We start from the raw sequence: 23,942 nt of genomic DNA on the forward strand, positions 1-23,942 counted from the left end.
CTACAGAAATTTTAAGGGACCTTCTAACGCTGTGTTCCAACAGAGTAAAGACTGTTTTGTTCTTAATACCTGGAGGCTGAGTTTTGGGGGGAACAACCAGGAAGCAAAATGTCATTTTCTGTATATTCTTTTAGAAATATTGCTGATTAAGTTATATAAAATTTTTCTAAGTGTTTTGTACTCTAATCGGCACCCTTAGGATTTTTTAGGCATGTTACAATAAACTATTGTGATGATGAGAGGGAAATTATTGTGGTTAGAAGTAGATAGCTGTTTCCTAGTGATAAAAGTGGCATTTTGAAAATTGTTAAAGGCATCTTGGAGCACTGATATTTTATGGCCTTATGGTTCAAAGCATTGGTATGTGAACTGGACTCACTGGTGAACTGTAGGATTTGGAGTAAGAGCTGCAGTTAGCCATCTTCTCTAGGCCAGTAAAGAAGTCTTTACTTTTACTTTTCTCTCATTAGTAAGATGGGAATACTATGGGAATACTCCCATCCTATCAACTTCTCTCCTCTCCATGTTTCACATATCTCTTAACATCTCACTTTTGCCATTAAACCTTGTTAGATGAACTCACTGGGAGGTAGATCTGAGATCTGAGATGTGAAGAGTAGAAGGGACATCAGAGAGCAGAGTTCAGTCTGTTTTGTAGCACATTGAGTTAATAGTGTGGTGAGAGCTGGTGGGTGTAGTTCTGCCTGTTTGTGGAATGGAAGAAGAAGTATTTTTACCTGAGATCTTTCTCCAGTTTCATGTACATTGTCTTAGCAGAAAGAAAGGATTTCATGTTGTAGCTAATTGTTCTCTAGGAACATCATGGATCTGTTTTAGTGCAAGATGCTAGTACAAGTACTAGGTGCTGTCTGCTTTTCTTCCTTTCCCTTGTTGCTCAAGTCACTTGAAAGCTCCAGTCGTTGACCTGTATAGCAGTTTTTTACTACTTGAAGTTTTGGGCCTAGAGTATTTGTATCAATTTAACAGGCCTCAGGCCCCATAGCTAGTTAATTGAGCCTGACTTCCAAGCAAGTGGTTTCTTTTTCCTGTGTCACTCTGAAAATAATATAATGTTATTATCTGTCAAAAAAAAATTAAATCAAGTAAGTAAGCATTTATTAAGCACTGTATGTGAAAGGCACTGTGTTAAACATGGGGATACAAAGAAAGGTAAAAATACTCCCTGCTCTCAGAGAGTTCAGTCAGATGGAATTAAAATAACGATTTATTATTTCCTTTTGCCTTTGATGTTTGGGGATTAAGAAGATGACAGCAAAAGTTTCAAGCTGAGATAGCAAAGTGTTCAACAGAAATGGACAGACGTATCTGTTTCAGAGCCAAGACTATTCGTATTGTCTGTTAGCTGAACTGACTTGGTTTATTTGACTTACCTTCAGTACTTATCTTGCCTTCTGTAGCATTATGAGGACAGTGACAGTGTGCTGCACTGCTGGTTTGTGGTGGCATCTGTCTAGTAAAAAGAGCTCTGGATTTGGAGTTGGTGTAACCAAGTTCAAATATCACTTTTTCTGTTTACTGCCTGTATAACCTAGGACAATTCACTTAGCCTTTGTGACTCTCAGTTTTCTCTTTTGTAAAATGAGGAGATTAGACTAGGATCAATAAAGTCTAAGCCTCTAGTTCTAAACTTCTGATTCTATTAAAGGACTGGGCTGACTCTAGATGGGGTTTGGAAAGAGGCTCTAGGTAACAAGCAAGTTTGAGAAATTTTAATGTTGGGTTTCTGACTGGGTTTATCTGTATGATGGATGTGCTGGTTAATTCACCCCTTGTTTTCTAGGGTAAACAGGAAGAGAATGATGTGGTGGAGAAGTTGAATCTCTTTCTGGATTTGCTCCAGTCCTATAAAGTGAGTTTTGGCTGTTTCCTTGCCAGAGAGAAGGCTTCTCAGAGTGGTCTTGTGACCTTTCCAGGCTGTAACTTTTTTCAGGGAATAGAAAACTAGTAGAGAAGTCAATGTTAGAGCACAATAAGGAGTAAAACATAATATCCTGTGTTTGGTGGACTTCATGACACTTCTGCTTTCATTGCATTATTCTGGCCCAGAGTCTTCTGGAAAATTTCAGAATTTCTTTCTTATTACATGATCAAGGAAAGAATGGATTGTTAACCTGGAAAAGAGAAGATTGGGGTGGGAGAGAGGTACACAGTAATTGTTAAATATATGAAAAGTACTATCCAAGAGGGATTAGACATTTTCTCTAGAACTTTGAAGGGCAGAACTGGCTTGCTATTTTATAGGAAGGTAGATTTGGACTCAGTAAACATACGCTTTTTTAAAAAAGAATTTGGGGCTCCCACAAGTGGAAGTGTTGAAGCACAAGGTCATTGACCATCTGGCATAGATAATGCAGATGGGATTACTACATGGTGGTTAGGTTAAATGAGGTCTTAGATGACTGCTGATATCCCCTCTAATGCTAAGATTCTATGTCTTTTCATGAGATTCCTATTTGGAGAAGCTCCAAGATACACTGCGTTAAAATACCTGAAGAAAAACGTAGAAAGTCTTCAGTATTCCTATACTTGGATACCAGCCCTTCAAAAATCTGATGTAATTAACCAATGTCCATAGGCTATGAATTGTACGTCTTATTTTTATTAAACGTCTTTGTCCTTTGCCTGATTTTCTTTCAAAGCCCAGACTGTTTGTGTAGTTCCTGAGTTCAGGACCTTTGCTGATTTGCACAGTCAACTCTCCACAAAAACCATGAGAGTGGTGGATCAAATTAGAACTAATGTTACTTTGTGAGGTTTTATGGGTTGAAATTCACCCTGTGCTCTCCTCTGTGCCTTGTGAATTTTTTTGAACATAAAATGAATCAAAGCTGTCTTCCTACTGGGTTTTGAAGAAGAGAACCCATTTCTTTGTTAGTCTTTCATATTGGCAAATTAAAAAAATGTATTTTAAAGTCATTTTCTGGAAATAAGTATAATTCCCACACTATGCTCTATATTCCCCACCTACTCACTCTGTCCTCATCTTCTGGCAGGTTTTCCTCCCCAGGAAATGAAGTGAAAGCAGAAGAAGTAGGGGACCCATACAAGTTATCTTGTCTTTGGATTCCTCTGCAGTTGTCTCTTAGTGAAGGGACGGGGGAGGTGTTAGTGAGTGTGCCTTATTTCCCTTTCTGTTCCAGGATCTCTGTGAGAGACATGAAAAGGGTGTGCTTCACAAGCACCAGCGAGCATTGCACAAGTACAGCATGATGAAGAAGCAAATGATGAGTGCTACGGTGCAAAATAGAGAACCAGAGAGTGTGGAACAGCTGGAGTCCCGCATTGTGGAGGTAGGCATGTGGCAGCCAAGAGTATAAAACAACATGGTGGAAGAAAGCAGCTTTAGGATATTTGGACAGACAGACTGTAATGAAGCAGGGCAGGAGATAGGCAAGAAAGAAATGTAGACTTCCTGTGGGTTGAAAAGTCAGCTCGAATTTCACCAGTTGAGCCCCATTGTATCAGTAGCCCCCAAAATATGGTTAATAAGGAGGGCTGGTGATACAATGGAAGTTGCATGGTATGTAGACGTGCTGACTAGCAGATATCTGAAAGTATTGTTTTTACAACTGATTTTGCACTTTCTCCCCTGTTGCTGACAGTTTCCAAATTCTATGTTAAGACAATTTTACTTTCATTTGGCTTCATTGGTAAAGTGAATGAAAAAGATCAACCCTAATGATGCTCCTCTTGAGATCTATCTAGACATGCTTCTCAGAGATTCTTTGCTTTTCAGCAAGAAAATGCAATTCAGACAATGGAACTCCGGAATTATTTCTCCTTGTACTGCCTACATCAAGAGACCCAGCTTATTCATGTCTACCTGCCTCTTACTTCACACATCCTAGGAGCCTTTGTCAACTCTCAGATACAAGGCCACAAAGAGGTGATGACTTGCCCATCTGTGTTGTATAACTCTAGCTTGAGATCCACCCTGGTTATGTAACTAAGGGTTGCCATTTTACTTTCTAGTTATTCTGACCTTAAGGTTGGTGCTCCTTGTTATTAGTCCTTTGTACCAAAAAAAAAACAAATCTAAGAGAGATATTGGGTGTGGGTTAAGTATAGAAGTTAAAAAATGAAATCCTTTTCAAGCTCCATTAATTCAACTTGGAGCTAGAATTTTCAAGCTAGGATTTCACGTGTGTTTGTGTTAGGCTACATAGATAGGAACTTTATATTTCTTTCTGAGTGAGCTGCAAAAGCTAATTCTGAATTCTGACCCTTAGCACTAGACTTCTAAAAGGATTTGGAGGAAGGGTTGATCCCAAAGCAAGGGTGAGTTGAAGAACATAGACTAGATTTTTCAAAAACCTTCAGGGGCTAGTGATGGGATTTTTAATCCTTTGAAATGAAAGGCTATAAGCTGTTGGGTTTTTTTCTAACAGTTTTATACCAAACCTGACACCTCTGCCCACATTTATGTATGCATCTTTATATGCATATATACAGTAGTTTGTTCCTGGTTTTTAGCCCTTATTTCTTAAGCAATGAAGCCATCCTTTCAGAAGAAACATTAGAATCCTGGGTAGAAATGGGAGACAAGGTCAGGAAGACCTTGCTGTTATGGTCATCGTTCATTCTGGATCCTAGTACGTAGTGTAGTACCATATACTAGTGGGCACTAAACATGTCATAATGAGCCCCAATCTCATTATGACACAGTTGCCTAATAATGATTTCTAATCCTTGAGTGATAAACCACTTATTGGAAAAAACATTCATTCCCAAATAACTAAAAAACTTGGTATTTAACTTGCATCAACACAATTCTACTTGAATAATCTCCATGACCAATTCCTGAGTAATCATTAGATGGAACAATTGGAAACGATCCAACAAAGAAGGGGAAAATTGCAATATTTCTATCCCTGTGATTTCCTATCCCTGGTCTTTCCTCTTGTTTTCTTTTAGCCATGTTAATACATTTCATGTTTACAAAGGAATTTATATGTAAAAGAAGGGAATGGATATGTCTGACTTGATGCCTGATCAGATTGATCACCTTGACCTGCTCAGCTTTCTTGGGCTACCCCCAAGCAGTCCTGTTCTCTGTTCTTCCTTTTACTTAGGTAGATTGTTTTTTAGTATATATTTCAACAGGATGGATGTTTCACTAATCTTTCTGATCTTGCTTTTTTTTTTCTTTTCCCCTTCAGATGAGTAAAGTTTGGAATGAATTGAAGCCCAAGTTAAGCTGCCTCTTTGCAGGGCCCAATAACATGCCGACACCACCACGATCACCACAGGAGGGCAATGTGTTTCCTCATTAGTTCCTGGAGAGGACTGCCTGGGTATTAGACAGTGCTAAGAGTACCCTTCTAGCCTTACTAAAACATATCACCAAACTGTATCCTTGTGTATTTCCCTTAAAACAATAGCTGCCACTCTGGTGCTCACAGATGTTTGGACTGACTGAAAACTGAGCAGAAGACCCTGATTCGATTCAGTGGTAAGGGATGAGACTCAGATTTTAATTTCCTGTCTTGTCCTCTTCTCATCTTCCTTCATTTCATAGTGCTCAGAGGCAAGAATGAGAGACACTTTACTGTAGAGTACTTTGGGGAGAAAAGAGGATGCACTTAGATTCTAAGGTCTGAAGGCCATTTGTGGTGGTTGGTAATTCCATTTCCTCTTACTTACATCCACCTTTTCCCTCCACCACCATCTTTCTTGATATATATGCTCTGGTTTCCTCTCTGGCAGTGAGAAACTGTAGATGTACTCTATGAAAGGCAATTCTCCTAGTCTCCAGGAAGGCTGGGAGATTAAGGATGACATTCATGTAAGTGAAGTTGCCTGTGAGTGAATATGTTAGTTCCCTGATAAGAGCTGTTTAATCTTTTGAGGGGACAGATAAAATTAATCAGAATTCATTGAATTTCTTTGCCTTCTAGGGGTCAAGATTAACTGAACAGATGAGTAAGGGTGAGAACAGGGTGAAGTTCACATATGTAGCAGGTTTACTTCAGTACAGTCATGCCTTTTGGTTGAAATAATGTTAATTTTTTTTCCAAATGAGTTTTCAGTGAAAGGTCTAAAAAAGTAATTATTTAATGCTGTTGAACACTCTTGAACAAATTGCCTTACACTAGGACTTTTCAATTTCAAAGTGTGTGTGTGTGTGTGTATGTGTGCGTGCGTGTGTCTGTACATGTGTATGTGTATGTATACAGAAGAGAACCATTTTGCTTAGGGGGGGTTGTTAGCCGGTAGGTACAAACAGTATTAGTTTTCTGTGGGACAAGCTACAGTGTCTAATCCAGGCAGCTAGAGACAAACACTAGGAACCTTGGTAGATTATGAGACTCATTCAGAGTTTGCCAAGGCCTGCCATATTTCATTTTCCATTCCTCCACTTTTACCCTCTTTTATACCTAATGGCATGATCTGTTTTTGCACAAAAGTAGGACCAAAATATTTGGCATATTAAAGTGAACTAATAGAATAGTTTGTCATATGCTAAAAACTAATTCTCTAAGAGGATGCCATGCTTTTATTTTGGTTGCTTATATTGGTAAGTGCAAGAATATACCAAATTGAGAAGGGTGTGGTGAAGGTGAAATGAGGAAATCAGAGATCCTGATTTTTATTTCAATTGTGCTTTAAAATATACTGGCTTCTACAAGAGAGAGAGTCTGTGCTTTTTGGGAATTAAAGAAAAAATAAAACAACCAGCTAGTTTCCTGATGGCACAACTCCTGGTTGAGGTAGTGGAACATTCCTGCTAGTGTCAGTCCTTCCCTTCCTTAGCCCAGCTCTTACTCAATGGGGTTTGTTGTGTAACTCTTCAGCTCTGTTTTCCACCTTGTGATGATGTGGAAGAGTTCTCAGATATCCGCTGGTGGTAGGAGGATGGGTGGTGTCATTTCTTGCCTTAATATGCTACTATTCCAAATCCCTAGTGGAACATTTCTCAATGGGATTGAAAATAAACTGGACTTCTCCACATCAGGGACTTCTGGGTCTATTTAGATGTTATTTTTTCTCAGTCTTACAAAGGCAGAAAAATTGGAAAAGGCTCTAAATGGGCAGCATGCATTCTGAAAATATTGCCCTCATGCAGTATTTGTCAGGTTCCAAGGGGATTTTCTCTGCTATTTTAATGTTATATTATGACCCTCTCTAAGTTTTAAAATATGTAGCATGAAGGATTCTAGAATAAAAATAGAAGCCACCAAGCATTCTCTCTAGCTACAGGAGAAAGAATCAAAATAACCAAAAATACTTGATTTATGCAGATAAGCTGATTCATTTTTCTGGCACAGACAAAATGAGGGCCTTTCTTTGTGAACTCAAATGGCTGCACCCAGGGGTCTGGTCTCAAAGCACACTGCTATATTTGACTCATTCAAAGAGGATATGAGTGGAAGTGCAAGACTTGTGAGCTGTGTACTCCTTGTGGCATGGCAGCACATTCTTCAGATGTTTGCTTTGCATTCATGAAGTAGCTAGAGGTATCAGGGTCACTTGGTAGAAAACACTAATGGCACCTGGATCTGTAACTTACTGCCCTAAGGCTTACATCTTCCTTTCCACTAGGAACTCTGACCTTTAAAACCACATGTGATGGAAGGTGGTCTATTTCTACTGTTGAACAGGCTTAGCCTCTGAAAAGAGAAGATGCAGGCTTTAGTTATAACCTAAAAATAGTACTGAAGTTCTGTTTTGAGAATTGTTGGTCTGTAACTAGAGTTGGCCAAGAGAAAGGTGGAGTCTTCTCTGCCTTCAGGGTCTCTGCCTGCCTGCCATCCATTCCCCTTTTACAGAAATAAAGTCTATACCCACTTTGAATGGATCAATACACTTTTTTTGTGCTGCTCCCTTTTATACTGTGATTTGCTTAAGCAATATAACATAAAATTTATTTGTACAAACCCCATGAGGCCTTTTCCTTCCTGCCTTCACAGCTGCAAAGTGTGCTAAACACACCTTCACTGCTATTACATTGAAGTCTCCTGGGACCCTAAAGTTGCATGTTATCCTTCTGGCCTAGGGCCTCAAGTCTTCGTAGAGAGCCTAAGAGAATGTGCCACAGTCTAGGCCATGGTTAGTGTGCATATTGTAGAGAGACCCAGACCTGACCTCCTTGTCTTGGGTGTTCTAAACATAATAAAGGACTGTAATGGTGGGGGTGGGGGTTTCTACTTTCAGTATCTGAGACCATTGTAGATGTAGTCAGTATGTGCCTCCATAAAAAGTAAAAGCAAACGGCCAGAAGACCTGGAGTTCCTCCAGGGATAGATATTTAAACAATAATTTCAGAACTTTCAGTCGGCATGCTGGCCAGAGTCTATTAGAGGGAGTTTATGAGAGATGTGTTTAAACATATAGAGAGATAGATGTTGCCCTAATCTAAAACACTCACCTGAAGGGAACGTCCTACCAAAGAGTTTCTGAAAAAATGTTTTTCTCTTCTGTACTAATTGTGATGCTTTAGGAGCTTGTAGTAAATCAGATGTGTTAGGACATTATTTCCTCAGTATCTACCAATGGTAGACTCCCTGTGAGGAAGAAAATTCTTCAGATCCAAAGGACAAATGGGTAAATGGGCTCTTCTTCAAAACTAGTCCTTCACTTTTCAGAGAGAAGCCAGACTTCTGCTTGTCCCCTACTAAGAAGAATTTCCAGTGTTTCAAGAGTTGAAAAAAAAATCCTCCTATTTTACAGTTAATGGCTGTAATTTATTTAAATGGGGACCTATTCTTTTTTGGATCTTACATTTTTTCTTAATGGATTCTTTAGGGACATTCTAACTGTAAACAGTTGTGGAGGCTTTCTAATCCATCTGTTGGTACTGTGCATCCTAATGGTATTCCCATAGGGAGGCAGAATGGGAAGAAAACAGCCCTTACCTGCAGAATGACAAATCAGGGAGCTTCCTCTTCACCATGATTTCTTAGTCTGGAATCAAGCATGATTGTGAGATGTTCCTGAGGATCCAGCCATTTGCTGTAGGAACAGTGGAGATAATACAATTCCCAGAGAGTTGGTCTGGGACTTGGAAATAGCTTTTGAAGGTTGAGGTCTATGCTCACACAGCTCAGAGCTCTCCAGGTGAACTGGCCTCCTACTGTGTTCTTCAGAGGGCCAACCCCTTCAAAGGAAGGCAATTGATTTGCATAGTAGCTTAATGTGTGTCCAAAAATCAGTGTTTCAGTGAAAAGTGAGTCAGGGTACATCGTTCTGAATGTAGGACTATGCTTGTCATTCAAAAAAAGTGACCTTTATGACAGGCCTAGACCAACACTGAAACTTAATGACATAAATCCTTTTGGAAGCGTGTTAAGTGCCCTTATTATCTTGGATTACATTTTGGAGCTTTTTGGACTTGGAAATTTTTGTCACAAATCATGGGGTATAATGTGATGTGAAAATTTATATTAAATGGTTCTTATGGTTCTGTCTTAGGTCCCACCCATTCTTTAGAAGCTTTGGCTTATTCAACAATACATAGAAAAAACCTTTTAATTAACACTCTACTCATCTTAGGAAGCCTAATGTGAGAACTGAGTGGGAAGCTGGTTTGACCGAAATGAAGACCTTTTCCTGGTTGGGCAAATTTACTGTTTCTTTTGCTTTGCTGTATTAGTTTTATGTATGAAGCACTTTATCAAATTGCAGGAATTAGTTATTACTACAGCTGATGAACTGGAAAATGTTTACAAATGATTACACTCCAAAACTTTTTATCAATAAAACATATATATATATATATATGAACAGATGTTATTAAATGTATTTGTAAGAGGTGTATAAAAAGTTTACTGTGTGATTGACTTTCTCTGCTTATCTACCCTCTGTAGAATTATGTTGAGGCAGTGTGGTGCATTGCAAAGAGCACCAGGTTAGGATGCAGATCCAAGCTCTTAATGCTGGCTGTCCCATCTGTGAGCCCTACGATCTCAGGCAAGTCATTCAACCTCTGGAGCCTGAGTTTCGTCATGTAAAATAGAGGCACATCATAGAGTGATTTTTTTAGATCAAATAAGATGTTTGTGAAAATGATTTGTAAAATATGAAAAATTTATTATTACTTTTGTAATCTGGTAAAATGTTACTGGAATTAGACAAGGGAAGACCACCATGTGAAGAAGCTGGTAGTTATTTTCTTCTTCAAGAATGAGAGGTTCTGACCAACTCAGTGTATGACTTCAAAGGGATAATTTTAAAATAATCTCTTGATTTAATAAGGCCAGTAAGAATCCAGTCAACATTTTGCAAATCACAAGGCATGTCATTATTTTCCATTGTCAGAATCTTCACAGGAAAGAAAAAGACTTTTGGTTCCAGAAAATGTGGAAACATTCTACTTTTCTATAGTGGCTGTTGCCCCCTAGTGTGGGCTATTAGCACACTTTACTGATAAGAGCTGCCCTGTGAATCACCTCACACTTGTCACTTCTCCCTTAGAACCAAAATGTATTTGGGATTCCGGGTCCATATGAGGGGGAAGGGTTTCTTCATTATGTGACATATGTACAATTGCAAGAAAATTTCTGGTTTTACAGCTTCCTCTTGCTCCCCAAACAAATACTGAGTATTAAATTGCCTTAAGAACTAAAGACAGTGAAAGCCCTGCCTAAATTACACACAACTGAAATAAGGCTGTACAACAGCCACCTTCCCTAGCCTGGATGGGCTCAAGTATACCATGTGTTAATGGCGTTGATTTCTCTCTCTTTTTAGACAATTTCCACTTCATTCAGTGTGTAGTCTAGGATGGTATCTTGTCCCTGGAACTTGAAATATCCATGGAATTTCTTCTTTTGGAGCATTAATGGAAACCAGTAGCTGTCATCTGGCCACATGTCACGGAAGGGAACCTGCTCCAACTGGAACCACTGGGGGCGCATTTCTGTAACAGAAGTAAAAACAAAAGGATTCACTTACTTAAAAACATAACTTATCTTTATTCATAATCATAAATCCATCAATATTTCTAGCTGTTTAATCTTATACACAAGGGTTCAGTTAATTGGGGCAAGAGTGGTGAATTGGCATCAGATAACCTTGGTTCAGATAATCAATATGTGATTAACTGAAGGTTGACTAGATTTAAAGTCATTACATGGCTTCTTCTTCTGGAAACAAATATCAAAGGTCTACTTACTACTTGGGTGACCCAGAGCAATGCACTCTCTTTGGGCTCTAAAATGAAGGGGTTTAATTAGAACATCTTTAAGATCACTTTCTGCCATACATCCTATAATCCTATCTCATTTTTATCACAATGGGGATATTGTGGAAATGCCCTGATCCTAATCCCAAGGAAAGAAGGAAAGTTTTGCCCATTTGGATACAGCTAGCTAAAGTGGTCAACTTGAGATAGGGCTGGATGGAAAAAATCGGTTAGAAATCAGTGTTGTAAATGTTTAGCACCATTTGTCTTAACCCTAGAGTCCACAGCTGACATTCACGCTTTCTGAATTAACCTTCCATGCTGAATTTGGGGGGAAAGAAATATAACTTGTCTGAAACCACAAATCACAGATACATACTGCTTACCATCACTTTCTTCTGGAGTCCCATGAAAACTATCCACATAAAAGATATGCACATCCATTAGCTCAGTATTACCCACAAATTCAAATGTGATTTTTCCTATCTTCTGCAGAGTGTCCGCAGTCAGTCCGCTCTCCTCCAGTAGCTCCCTGTTTTAGCACAAAAGGGGAGACCACTGAACAAAGACTTCATTCTTAATGGTGAGAGGGTAGAGGGAGAACACTAAATATCTTGAGATATTCTGAGGAACTTGGCTTTCATACCTATTTCCTACCTCATCACTTTCTAGGTTCTAGTCCTTTTTTTTAAAGATACATTTTAAATGATATCCTTTATCTAACCAAAGATTTCCTCTGTTCCTCCCTCCCCTCCCTACCATTTCTTATAACAAAGAATTTTTTAAAAAGAGGGGAAAAAAGTCAGCAAAACTGATCTGTATATTGAAAAAGTGTCTAACATCATATACAATGTTCTGTCCTTTCCCAAGGATGCCCCACAACTTCTGTAAAGGAGTTGGGAGAGGTATCTCCTCTTTCTTCTTTGGGGCCAAGACTGTTCTTTGTAATTTTGCAACATTTTTTTATTGTTTTGTGGTGGTGGTTCTTTCTGTGGATGTTGTTGTATCTGATTTCGTGGCTTTGTCCAGTTCCTTTTCTACAACAGCATCTTGTCCAGATAATTCTTACCAAGGCCCTGCATTGTTTGAAGGATCTTTGAACAAATGAATGAATTAGCTCCTGGACCTATGCTGTTTCCAGAAGGAGCTGTTTGACTTCTAGTAATGACTTCAAGTATAGGCAACTTTTGATTATCCATGTACTAATTATCTGCAACAAAATTTTAATGCCATCCTCCAGCAGCACAGTGTACTCCCAGGACATTTCCATAACCATCCAAACAATGTGTGCTTGGGGGATGAAATTTAATTTTACTATCACCCAAAGCAAAATAGAATTAGGATGGCAAATCTTATGTTGCTGCTTACTGTATCTTAGGGAAAAATCTAGATAATGTACAACTAAGTCAGAAATGAGATTTGTGAATCAGCCACTGTTTTGGGTTATCTAGACCACTGCTTGTTTACATTAGGGTAGATCATTGAAAGTTCTCTGTATGAGGGCCTAGTATGAGCCAGATAGATTGCATTTAACGAGCTATGTATGTTTTAACAGTGCTTATGAAAATACAGTTTGTATGCCAAGGGAATTTAAGTCTGCCCAGAACAAGGAAGTATATGTTAGAAATCTGAAATTATCTAATCCTGCCACTAACTTTCTGACCTATAGCAACTATTCCACACTTGGGAAACTAAACTACATAAATACTTTTCCTTGCACTTTTTTTGGTTTCTACAGAAAACATACTAAATTAAGTCTGGCCACTTTTTTACATTTTTACTTCATTCTTTCATTTCCATTCTCAAAGGTACAACAGACAAACTAAACATAATTACTTTCCTTGCTTGTTAGGATTCCAATAACAAGCAGTGAGGAAGCTTTGTTAATTTAAAACATCATTAGGTTAAATTGTTTTATTTAGACTAATGTATTCTTCAGTTTGCAATATGCCTTGACCTTACTGTCAAGGATAGGAAATGAAATTCCCATCTGCTGTCTTAGCTTAGCTATCTCAGATGGGCAAACATATCTTAAAAGGTGGAATCTGTTTGCCTGAGAAGGTTAATTAAAATTAGACTTGACCTAAAAAGGAACTGTGTGTATTTTCTTTTTGAGGGTAAATGGCTCCCCAATTAAGCATAATGGGAACTCTCAGCAGGGGCTCTAGCCTCTCTGTAGCAGCAGGGTAGTAGATCTCATTTTTAAAAAATTACATGCTGATTTAATGTTTTGACTAATTTTAGTTAATCTTCCCAGAGTATGTGGCAGTATTTGAATTATCAATAATTTCCTCTTTGGCAAAGCTAAAAGCTCTATTTCACGGGTTGTGATAATTAGACAGACGAGAGTGACACTATTCTAGTTTTTGAAAGAGTTTGATTGCGTGCCTGTGCCATTCACTTCCCTAGACAGCAAAAGGAGAAACTAATGGATAATAAATTAAACAAATACTGAGCTGATGTGCTTTTGTTAACATGAGGAAATGGGAAGGTGGATGTTTCATAATCCTAAGAGCTGCAACACAGTCTGTTCAGACAGTTTTATTTCTTGCACCTCGGGGGAATGTTCATTATTCCATCTGAGTTACTTACTTGATGCTAATATATGTTAACTTTGTTTCTGATATGTTCCTGACGTACATGCTAGACAGGTAGACTTGGAATCAGGAAGATCTGGGTACCCGAAATGTACCTGAAGCATATTAGACAAAAACTGCACCTGACATTTATTAGCTATGGGGCCATAGGCAAGTCATTTGAACTTTTTGAGTCTCACTTTCCTCATCCTTAAAATGGGGGTAAATAATAATCTGAAGTATTTATCTCCCATACTGTTGTGAAACTTGTGATAATATGTATAAATGGCTTTATCACCTTTGAAATGCCATTTAAATGTCTCATTATAATCTCCTTGTCAGAAATGAATAAAGTGAGATAGACATACAAAAGAACTAATATCAATTAGTGTTATTTACAGAGGTGCATCGTAGAGCTAAGAAGCATTAAGCCTTTGTTTATTGTCTGACTTCCAACCAATCCAGCATTCCTGGCCTGGCTGTATCTCAAACAAAGCCAGTTAGGTTGAAGAGTGGGCCAAACCACTGACCATCACTGAGATTATAAGGTTACCTCTGAAATCAAGGTACATAGGTAGAAGAAAACTTTTTATATAGTTATCACAGACCCTAAAAGCCTTAACTTGAGAAAGGTAGCCATGCTGTTTCAAGCCCAGTGGGCAATGTTTACTCTCTGGTGCTTACTTAAATTTAGACTTTTACTTAAGGACTAAGTGTGAAATTCTCCCTTAGACTACAAAATAGTGCCACTGTCTGACAGAATAAACTATTCAGGCTTAAAGAAAAGGAGGGAAACTTTAGCTGTCTTTTTCCTGCTTCTAACTAAACACCATAAGGAGCCAGCCTAGACCAAAAAAAGCACATTGCTTTGTACAGCACCAATTAATTAGATCTAGCAGTAGGGGAGATTCCCCCCAGAGTGAGCTTTTGGCAGCAAACTGCAACAAGAATTATCTGGCATTTTGAGGTTCAATAAACTGGCTAATGGGATCTATACAGAGAAAATATTCTTCTCTGAAGAAGCTATGGAAAGGAGAAACTGAGGTAAAGATATAGGGTTTTGAAGACATGAATCTGTGAGCATTTCTGTATCACAAAACAGATATGCTCATTTTAATAAAAATTATTCATCACATCATGTTTATGAAGGATTTTGAAGTACTTGGCCAGAAAGCTCTAAAATGGAAAATAGTATTAACCTTTATGGCAATAATTGAGGTCTTTATTATAAAGTTATATAGAAAATGATCTAATTAAGTATATACTTTTGAACAAAAAAATAATTACCTTCATGTGACCCACCAGGATTAGTAATAGATAGTTGTGTTGTTGTGGTTCTGTGCTCTAGAGCTCTCTTTTAATGGGTTTGTGGTATAAAACTCAGGAAGTTAATTTCCTCATTATTCCTCAGTTTCCTTATCTCTCACAAAAAAAGTGTTTAGGGGCTTTAGTGAAGGAACTATATGTCTTGAGAGGAAAAAGCTTTAATAAAAAGTTCCAGGAAAAAAATTCCAAAACTACCCAAACTGAAAGTGCATGCAGACTGTTATAAATTCTTGACTATTCATGGATATTTTACTCATTTCATGACTTGTCTAGATTCATAGTTTGTCTAGATCATTTGCTTATTCTCTTTTATTGCTAGAAGAGGGAGGGCAAGGAAAGGTGAGGAACTTAAATCAGCCAATCTAGTTACATATGAAGTTTCATAGAGAAGAAAAGTTCAACCACTTATTTTTATCTCTGGTCTTTATCCTGTTTGCTGGTGTCGAAGAAAAAGATGTTAATACTGTACTTGCATTTCAGACAAGTCTGCCAGAAACAACTTTATCATTATTATCTAAACCACTAATATCTTAGAGATGTCCAAAATGGCACAGGTGCTTCATTCCCTACAACGTGTCTCAAGATTCCAAGATGATCTGAGATACCATTTTATTGGAATCTTGATCAAGGGAAAGATCATTACAGGTAAAAATACAGCATTATGCATTTAACATTTAAGAACAATAACCACTCAATTCCTTCTTGGACAGTTCCTCTCATGAACTAAAAAGGGCTTTCTCTCTGGGATGCAAAAGCAAGCCCTGCCCTTAAGTGGGTTTTGGTGCCAGTCACTTCAGTATGTGGGGCAGCAACAATCTTTCTAGACAAGAGTTAGGTTTATTTTCTACCACTGATCTGTTTCTGTAAGAAAAACCTTAGCTTTTGTTCTACCACCTTTCAAAAAGGAAAAGTCTAGAAAGAGTTTTTAGACTAAATAACTATTTCTGGCAAAACTGAAAAGGAGGTTTTTAATAAGTTTTCATGCCGGCCTCCATTAGCCTAGATAACTGAAATTTACAGATTATCTTTTTTGGATTTTCTCTAAGCTTGGTCCTGAAGATCTTTTCAAAAGACTACAGAACTGAACACCATATGCTTTATCCTTGGCCTTCTCCCTTTTTGTCATAATCTTATAGAGTTCAACTACTACATACTGAGGATCAAATGAGAGTAAATCTTAAAGTGCTACAGAAATACTAGCTATTATTACCTTACATCGGGGCATTTGCAAAGAGTTACAATGCCTTTTGTTGTCCTGATTACATAAAATAATGACCTTTCCCGGCCACTCAGGCATAGCCCATTCTTGGAAAGGCTGCTGTCCTAGAACTGGATGGTATATGTCTTGTTTTGTTTATGAGGACCAGAACAAACCATGAGATAAATGACACTGAGCATGTCTTCTGAGGGTGCTATTGCTGTTAATTTGTATGCCATCAGTCAAGCTGATCACAGCAGATGGTGAGATTGTCAGATAGTCTCTGTTCCTTGAAACTGCTGCCTGGACTAATGCAATATTTAGGAATTTATTTTTTTCCTAACCTGGAAATGGCCTTTTTGTGGCAGACTTATTTACTCAGAATTAAAACCAAATTTTTCCTATTCTGAGGAGCCCTCTATAATACCACCAGGCTAACGTCTATTCCACTTACCTCTTGGCTCCTTCCTCGATAGACTCTCCATCTTCTACTTTCCCCCCAAACCCGTTCCACCTCCCAGCTCCAAAGCCACGTTTCTTCATTCCTAAAAGAATTTGCTGAGGCTTCATCACTAAAACTAAGGTATAAATCCGAGAAGTGAACATGTTTATCTTTCTGTGGGAAAAGAAAAGGAAGTGAGTAAGAATCTAGACCTACTATTCTTGTGGGAAACATTAAGGCAAAAGGGATTAGGGAATGGGTTAATAAATCATATGAATCAGGGTGGAGCCAAGATGATAGAGAAGAAAGATGCACATAAACTAGCTCTTCTCCATAGCCCATAAAATACCTGTAAAGAAAGACTCTCAACAAATTCTAGAGCAGCAGAAGCCATAGAACAACAGAGTGGTGATTTCCAGCCCAGGGTGACCTGAAAGGCTGACGGGAAAGGTTTGTCACACCAGACACAGTGGAGCCCAGCTGAGCCTTGGCCACGGGGCACAGCACCAGAAGGACCCAAGCAGGCCTTGGGTATGGAATCCCCAGTGACAGTAGCAGCGGTTTGCAGAGCCCTCAACCCACAGGCACCAAAGGTCAGTGAGTGGATTTTTTCAGAAAAGGGATCAGGGTCTTCCAATAGCTCTGGCCTCAGGCAGCTGCTGCAGAGGCCACATTGGGTGGCAGCAGCTCCCACAGCAGCCTGCATCCATTGTTGGATTGTAAAACCCCTTGGGGAACTGAGCAGCTGATCTTTATCTCACACTGAATGGCAACCCTGTCCCTCCCCCTAAAGCCCCTGGGGGAATTGAGCAGCTTATCTGAATCTCAGCCCCCAGTGCTGGCTTGGTGGAACTGGAGGCCAGGTGGTTGTGCAGAGGAAACTCACAGATTCTGGGCACAAAAGTTTCTGGTTGCTACACAATTAACTGTGCCACCTTGGAGGAACTGAGATCTTACAGATCTCCAGAGTATACCCTACTCTTGACAAAGGACACAAAAAGTCAAGTAACCAGTTGGGAAAATGCCCAAAAAAGGGAAAAAAAATAAGACTATAGAAGGTTACTTTCTTGGAGAACAGATGTCTTCTCCCATCCTTTCAGATGAGGAAGAACAATGCTTACCATCAGGGAAAGACATAAAGTCAAGTCTTCTGTATCCCAAACATCCAAAATAAATATTCAATGGTCTCAGGCCATGGAAGAGCTCAAAAGGGATTTTGAAAATCAAGAGAGGTGGAGAAAAAATTGGGAAGAGAAATGAGATGCAAGAAAATCATGAAAAGCAAGTCAACAACTTGCTGAAGGAGACCCAAAAAAATGCTGAAGAAAATAACACTTTTAAAAATAGGCTAATTCAATTGGCAAAAGAGGTTCAAAGAGCCAATGAGGAGAAGAATGTTTTCAAAAGCAGAATTAACCAAATGGAAAAGGAGGTTCAAAAGCTCACTGAAGAAAATAGTTCTTTAAAAATTAGAATGGAACAGATGGAGGCTAATGACTTTATGAGAAACCAGGAAATCATAGAACAAAAGCAAGAATGGAAAAATAGAAGACAATGTGAAATATCTCAATGGAAAAACAACTGACCTGGAAAATAGATCCAGGAGAGACAATTTAAAAATTATGGGACTAACTGAAAGCCATGACCAAAAAAAGAGCCTAGACATCATCTTTCATGAAATTATCAAGGAAAACCTATCAAGGTTCTAGAATATGAGGTATTCTAGAACCAGGGGGCAAAATAAATATTGAAAGAATCCACTGATCACCTCCTCAAAGAGATCCAAAAAGAGAAACTCCTAGGAACGTTGTAGCCAAATTCCAGAGTCACCAGGTCAAGGAGAAAATATTGCAAGAAGCTAGAAAGAAACAATTTGAGTATTGTGGAAATACAATCAGGATAACACAAGATCTAGTAGCTTCTACATTAAGGGATTGAAGGGCTTGGAATATGATATTCCAGAAGTCAAAGGAACTAGGACTAAAACCAAGAATCACCTACCCAGCAAAACTGAGTATAATACTTCAGGGGAAAAAATGGTCTTTCAATGAAATAGAGGACTTTCAAGCATTCTTGATAAAAAGACCAGAGCTGAAAAGAAAAATTTGACTTTCAAACATAAGAATCAAGAGAAGCATGAAAAGGTAAACAGGAAAGAGAAATCACAAGGGACTTACTAAAGTTGAACTGTTTACATTTCTACATGGAAAGACAATATTTGTAACTCTTGAACTTTTTTCACTATCTAGGTAGTTGGTGGGATTACACACAAACACACACACACACACACATAGAGACAGAGAGCACAGGGTGAGTTGAATAGGAAAGGATCATATCTAAAAAAATGAAATTAAGGGGAGAGAGAGAAATATATTGGGAGGAGAAAGGGAGAAATGGAATGGGGCAAATTATCTCTCATAAAAGAGGCAAGAAAAAGACTTTTCAATAGAGGGAAAAAGGGGGGAGGTGAGAAAGAAAACATGAAGCTTACTCTCATCACATCTGACTCAAGGAAGGAATAAAATGCACTCATTTTGGTATGAAAACCTATCTTACAATACAGGAAAGTGGGAGAGAAGGGGATAAGCAGGATGGGAGAGGATGATGGAAGAGAGGGCAATGGGAGGAGGGAGCAATTAGAAGTCAACACTCTTGGGGAGCGACAAGAGAGAATAGAAGAAATGGGGGGGCAGGATAGGATGAAGGGAAATATAGTTAGTTACACAACATGACTATTATGGAAGTCATTTGCGAAACTACACATATATGGCCTATATTGAATTGCTTGCCTCCCCAGTGGGGATGAGTGGGGAGGGACGAAGGAAAAGAAGTTGAAACTCAAAGTTTTAGGAACAACTTTTGAGTACTGTTCTCGTATACAACTGGGAAATAAGAAATACAGGTAATAAGGTATAGAAATTTATCTTGCCTTATAGGACAAAAGAGAAGATGGGGATAAGGGAAGGAAAGGATGTTAGAAGGGAGGGCAGATTGGTGGTAGGGGTTAATTAGAATGCTCGGCATTTTGGAGGAAGGGGAGAGGTGGGGAGAAAATTTGGAACTCAAAATTTTGTGGAAATGAATGTTGAAAACTTAAATAAATTAAAAATAAATAAATCATATGAATAAAAGTTAACAGTTATCCAGTTCTTCTGGCATTAATTAATTGTGGTGTAATGGAAAGACTAAATGTTAGAAGTCCTGGGTTCAAATTCCAGCCCAACATTATGAGGAAAGCCCTATAGATATAACTATTATTTTTATTATTGGTGCACTGTAGAAATAATGCTAATTAGCTCCGTGCCCAGAGTGAATATGTAGAATCTAAAAGCAACTCAGGCTTAATTTATACCAAAATGTTAATTTGAGAATATTCTACAACACAGGAGTTTGTTTTGTATTGAATAAGGCTATTAAATGAATGAACAGCATTTACTAAATGCCTACTATGTGCCAGATGTTAAGGATATAAATACAAAAATGAGAAAATTGTTACCTTCAAGGAGCTTACATTTTAATAGGGCAATAATGTAACACTTACAGGGGAGAGATGGCCAGGGAAGGGCATTTTGATCTGTGCTGTCACAGGAACTGTGAGTGACTTCATAGCTCCCAGAGCTATTTATACAGTCCTAGTCTCATTTCTGAGTTCCATTCTCACATTGCCAACTGCTTATTATACATTTCATAGTTCATATTCATAGGAACCTCAAACTCAGTATGCAAAATACAACTCAGTACACCCCTATCCCCAACCCACCAAACCACCTCATTTTACCTTCCTGACCTTGTTTCTGCTGAAGGTAGCACGATCCTTTCCTTTACCCAGGTTCTCAATCTCAAAGCCAGCCTCAACTCTTCACTCTCCCACATATTTAATCAGTTAAGTCTTGTTGATTCTGTCTCTACAAAATCTCTTACATGGCCACCAGCCTAGTTCAGGCCCTCAACACCACTTTCCTGGACTACTGCAATAGACCTGGTCTCCTTGTCTCAAATCTCCATTCTTTCTCATCTATCCTTAAAGTCCTTAAGGGCCCACTATGGCCCAGGTACTGTGCTAAGTGCTAGTGATACAAAGACAAAAAACCTGTCCCCATTTTCAAGGAGTTCACAGTTCAATGAGGAAATAACATGCAGATAACTATGAATAAGCAAGATATATGTGTGTATGTATACACATGAGTATATGTATACATACACACATGCATATATATACGTATATATGTGCTAAATTGTTGATAATCTTGGAAAAAAGGCACTAGTATTAAGGGGAAAAGTTTCTTGCAGAAGCTAGAATTTTAGCTGGAACTTGGAAGAAGTCAGGAGACATGAAGTGGGAGAAAATTCCAGGCATGGGGGACAGCCAGTGAAAATTGAGAGAGCATTGGGAGATGATAAAAAACTGCCTACTATGAGTTGGACACTGCTAAGTGCTTTATAAATCTTATCTCACTTGATCCTCACAACAATCCTGTAAAGTGCTATTATTATCCCCATTTTACAGATGAGAAAACTGAGGTAAAGAGGTTAAATGACTTGTCCAGGGTCACGTACCTAGTAAGTATCTAGGCCAGATCTGCAGGTCTTCCTGACTCCAGTATTCTATTCAGTGCCACCTAATTGTTCTAAAGATGGAGTATCTTACTCTAGGAACAGCAAGGTCATAAGAGTCACTGGCTCTTAGATTACGTGCAGTGGAAGAAGGTCTAGAAAGACTTGAAAGGTTGGAAGGAACCAAGTTATGAGGGGCTTTAAAAGCCAAAAGATTTTACATCTGCTCCTGGTGGTATTAGGGAACCACTGGAAATGACTATGAAAGAGTGTAACAAGGCTTGTCCTTTAGGAATAACAATTTGACAGCTGAGTAGAGGTTGGAAACGGGAAAGGCTTGAAGCAGGGAGACCAATCAGGCTATTGTAATAGTCCAGGCTTGAAATGATGAGGGTCTGTACCAGGGGTGGTAGCAATAACAGATCAAAGAAGGGGGCATATATAAAGAAGGGGGAGCTATTACTAAGGTAAAATAGCCAGGATTTGGCAACTAATCAGAATGGGAGAGGAAGGGGTATGTGATATTATTAAAGTATAGGTCTGACCATGTCACTTCAAAAGAAATTCCTCTTACCAACAGGATCAAATACAGAGTTCTGTTTGGCATTTATACACCTTTACAGTATTTACTCCAATCTACTTTTCAGCCTTATGAATCAATCCTTTTCGCAAATTTTATGCCTCAAACTCAGCTTCTTGACATTTCTTACCCATGACATTCCATCCCATCTCTGTGTTCTCTCCACCCCAACCCACCCCCCACCTCCCATTCCTGGAATGCCCACCCCTCCTTACCTCAAATTCTTAGAATGCCTAGTTTTTGTCAAAGTTCAATTTGGTACCTCCTACATGATGCCTTTTCCAATCCCCTTTAAGCTACTAGTGCTTTCTCCCACAAATTACTTTGTATATCCTTATGTGTGTAAATTAGTTCTCCAGTTATAATGTAACCCCCAGGAGGGTAAGCTCTTAGAAACGTTCATTTCTGCAATTAATGTATCCTCAGAAAGTAGCAGTGATTGTCCAGCCCTTTGCTGTTGCAGTGACAGTTACTGATTTTATGACTACCCTCAGAACAAGATTAAGGGGGCAGAAGGAAGGCGGATTTATCACAAGCCAGTGAGGCCCTTGACAAGATTCCCACATTGGGTTAGGCCCCAATGTCTTGGTAGATTGCTACATGTGATTTTCATTACTTAAAAAATTTTCTTGAATGTCTAATCACATATACCAAATTTAATCTGAGCATAGTAATTTGGGTGGGTTACCTCAGCCAATTTTAGACTAAAATCTGTGTGATATTTTGAAAATACCTAAAGATTTAAGATTTCATTAAGATAGCCAAAACTACTTTTATCCTCAGGTCTCTTCTACCTACGTCCTTCCCCCTAAAAATACAGTTTAGAGAGGGGCTAAGAATTTTGTTAGCCTTTCCTATGTGTCGTTTTATGTAATGATAAGGTATGGAGGCAGTGAAAAGAAGGAAATAGAAATGTTGTTATGCCCTTGGTAAAATGAAAGGTTCCTTGAAAAATATCTAATATCTTCTGATGATGGAGAATTTTATTATTCACTCCACCCCCACCCCACCCAGTCTAATGTGGTCAGCCCAATAAGCCTCTTGACTTGGAGGAGGGAGGAGTATCAATCACTCAGCTTTAAAAATCCTAGACTTCTGGACCAGGAATGAGAAAACTGAGGTCGAGATGTTCAAGCCAGTCTGACAGGGCTGGGACTCAAGCTGGGACTCCGAATCCCATACTTTTCAGACACGAACTTTAAAGCCTGGACACGTGCTTACACCCAGCAGAAACCTAAGTGATATTGGGGAAGGGAAGGGCCAGGACGGCCTTGGTCTTCAGAGGGGAGTGGATCTGGGAAGGAACGGAGGAGATCGGAATATGGAGGGAGAGATGGGGGCCCCTGGGGCTGGGGAGAAGGGGGGAGGATTCTGTAAAGAGGAGTGGGATGGAGGAGAGAGACAGACGATGTCTGTGTGTCTCCAAAGGGGGGGGGCAGTTGGGGAGGAGGGCATCAGAAGGAGACAAGGTAGTGAAAGGGGAGAAGGGTTTCGATCTCTGGGGGGAGGGGTCCCAGAAGGAGAAGGGATTCGTGGGGGATTGGGAGAGAAGGGGGGACTGCTGGAATCTGGAGGGAGGGGTCGGGACGTGGGAAGGAGGAAAGGTTTTTTTGTTGGGGGGGCGGGTCAGGTCCCGGGCCTCAACCTCAGCGGGAAGGAAGGCCTGGGGAGGAGTCGAGTTCCCCGGGGGGAGAAGGGGAGCGTGGTCGGAATCTCCAGGCAGGGAAGGGCAGACGCTGGGGTTCATGGCGGGGAGGCGGGCCACGGCTGAGGGCCGGGCCTGCTGGGCCGGGGCTGGGGTCTCAGGGCGGGCGGGCTTAGGCCTTAGGGCTCGCACATTCCAAGGGGAGGGAAGAGAAGGGGCTCTACGATAGAAGAAGGTTGGGGTTCAGAGGGAGGGCACCCGAGGGGCTCAGGGACTGAGAGAAGCAAAAGAAGGCCGACCCCGGGGGAAGAGAGCGGCCCGGCAGGCCCGGCTTCCCGCTCTCGGTACCTGAATCCCGGCTTCCGAGGGCGCTCCTCTCAAAGACGTCCGGCCGGGAAACACGGCCTGTCCACGTGCTTGGGCGGAAGCGCCGGCTCCCTCCGGGCGCGCGACCCCGAGCGCAGCCGGAACTGGTTAT

At 39.7% G+C, this 23,942-nt stretch overlaps 2 protein-coding genes across 4 annotated transcripts in view; one reads left to right on the top strand and one right to left on the bottom strand.

Annotated features, from left to right (window-relative positions):
- The window catches only part of SNX8 (sorting nexin 8), a 50,962-nt gene extending 43,983 nt beyond the window's left edge, over positions 1-6,979 (top strand). For 2 of the 3 annotated variants that reach the window (XM_072597713.1, XM_072597716.1), the window contains exons 8-11: positions 1,802-1,870; positions 3,162-3,311; positions 3,758-3,907; positions 5,181-6,979. In XM_072597713.1, coding sequence (XP_072453814.1) covers positions 1,802-1,870; positions 3,162-3,311; positions 3,758-3,907; positions 5,181-5,294 — 483 coding nt within the window. In that variant the 3' untranslated portion in view covers positions 5,295-6,979. The remainder of the gene's footprint in view (positions 1-1,801; positions 1,871-3,161; positions 3,312-3,757; positions 3,908-5,180) is intronic. The other variant, XM_072597715.1, reaches the window with a different exon arrangement.
- Positions 6,980-10,029: 3,050 nt separating this feature from the next.
- NUDT1 (nudix hydrolase 1) lies at positions 10,030-23,936 on the bottom strand. The gene is made up of 4 exons (XM_072597717.1): positions 23,813-23,936; positions 16,698-16,859; positions 11,530-11,675; positions 10,030-10,879 (listed from the first exon to the last, which is right to left on the bottom strand). Exons 2-4 carry the CDS (start codon positions 16,847-16,849, stop codon positions 10,707-10,709), a joined length of 471 nt encoding a protein of 156 aa, XP_072453818.1. The 5' UTR covers positions 16,850-16,859; positions 23,813-23,936; the 3' UTR covers positions 10,030-10,706.
- Between the last annotated feature and the right edge of the window lie 6 nt (positions 23,937-23,942).

The sequence above is a fragment of the Notamacropus eugenii genome, chromosome 3, assembly GCF_028372415.1.
Source record: "Notamacropus eugenii isolate mMacEug1 chromosome 3, mMacEug1.pri_v2, whole genome shotgun sequence".
NCBI classification, from domain to species: Eukaryota; Metazoa; Chordata; class Mammalia; order Diprotodontia; family Macropodidae; genus Notamacropus; species Notamacropus eugenii.

Excerpts from the sequence above, each read along its gene's own strand:
- NUDT1 (XM_072597717.1), bottom strand. The coding sequence starts at position 16,849 with ATGTTCACTTCTCGGATTTATACCTTAGTTTTAGTGATGAAGCCTCAG. Across the intron at positions 11,676-16,697 it reads ATCGAGGAAGGAGCCAAGAG|GGAGCTACTGGAGGAGAGCG; the intron begins GTAAGTGGAATA and ends GTGCTAAAACAG. Across the intron at positions 10,880-11,529 it reads GACTCCAGAAGAAAGTGATG|AAATGCGCCCCCAGTGGTTC; the intron begins GTAAGCAGTATG and ends CTTCTGTTACAG.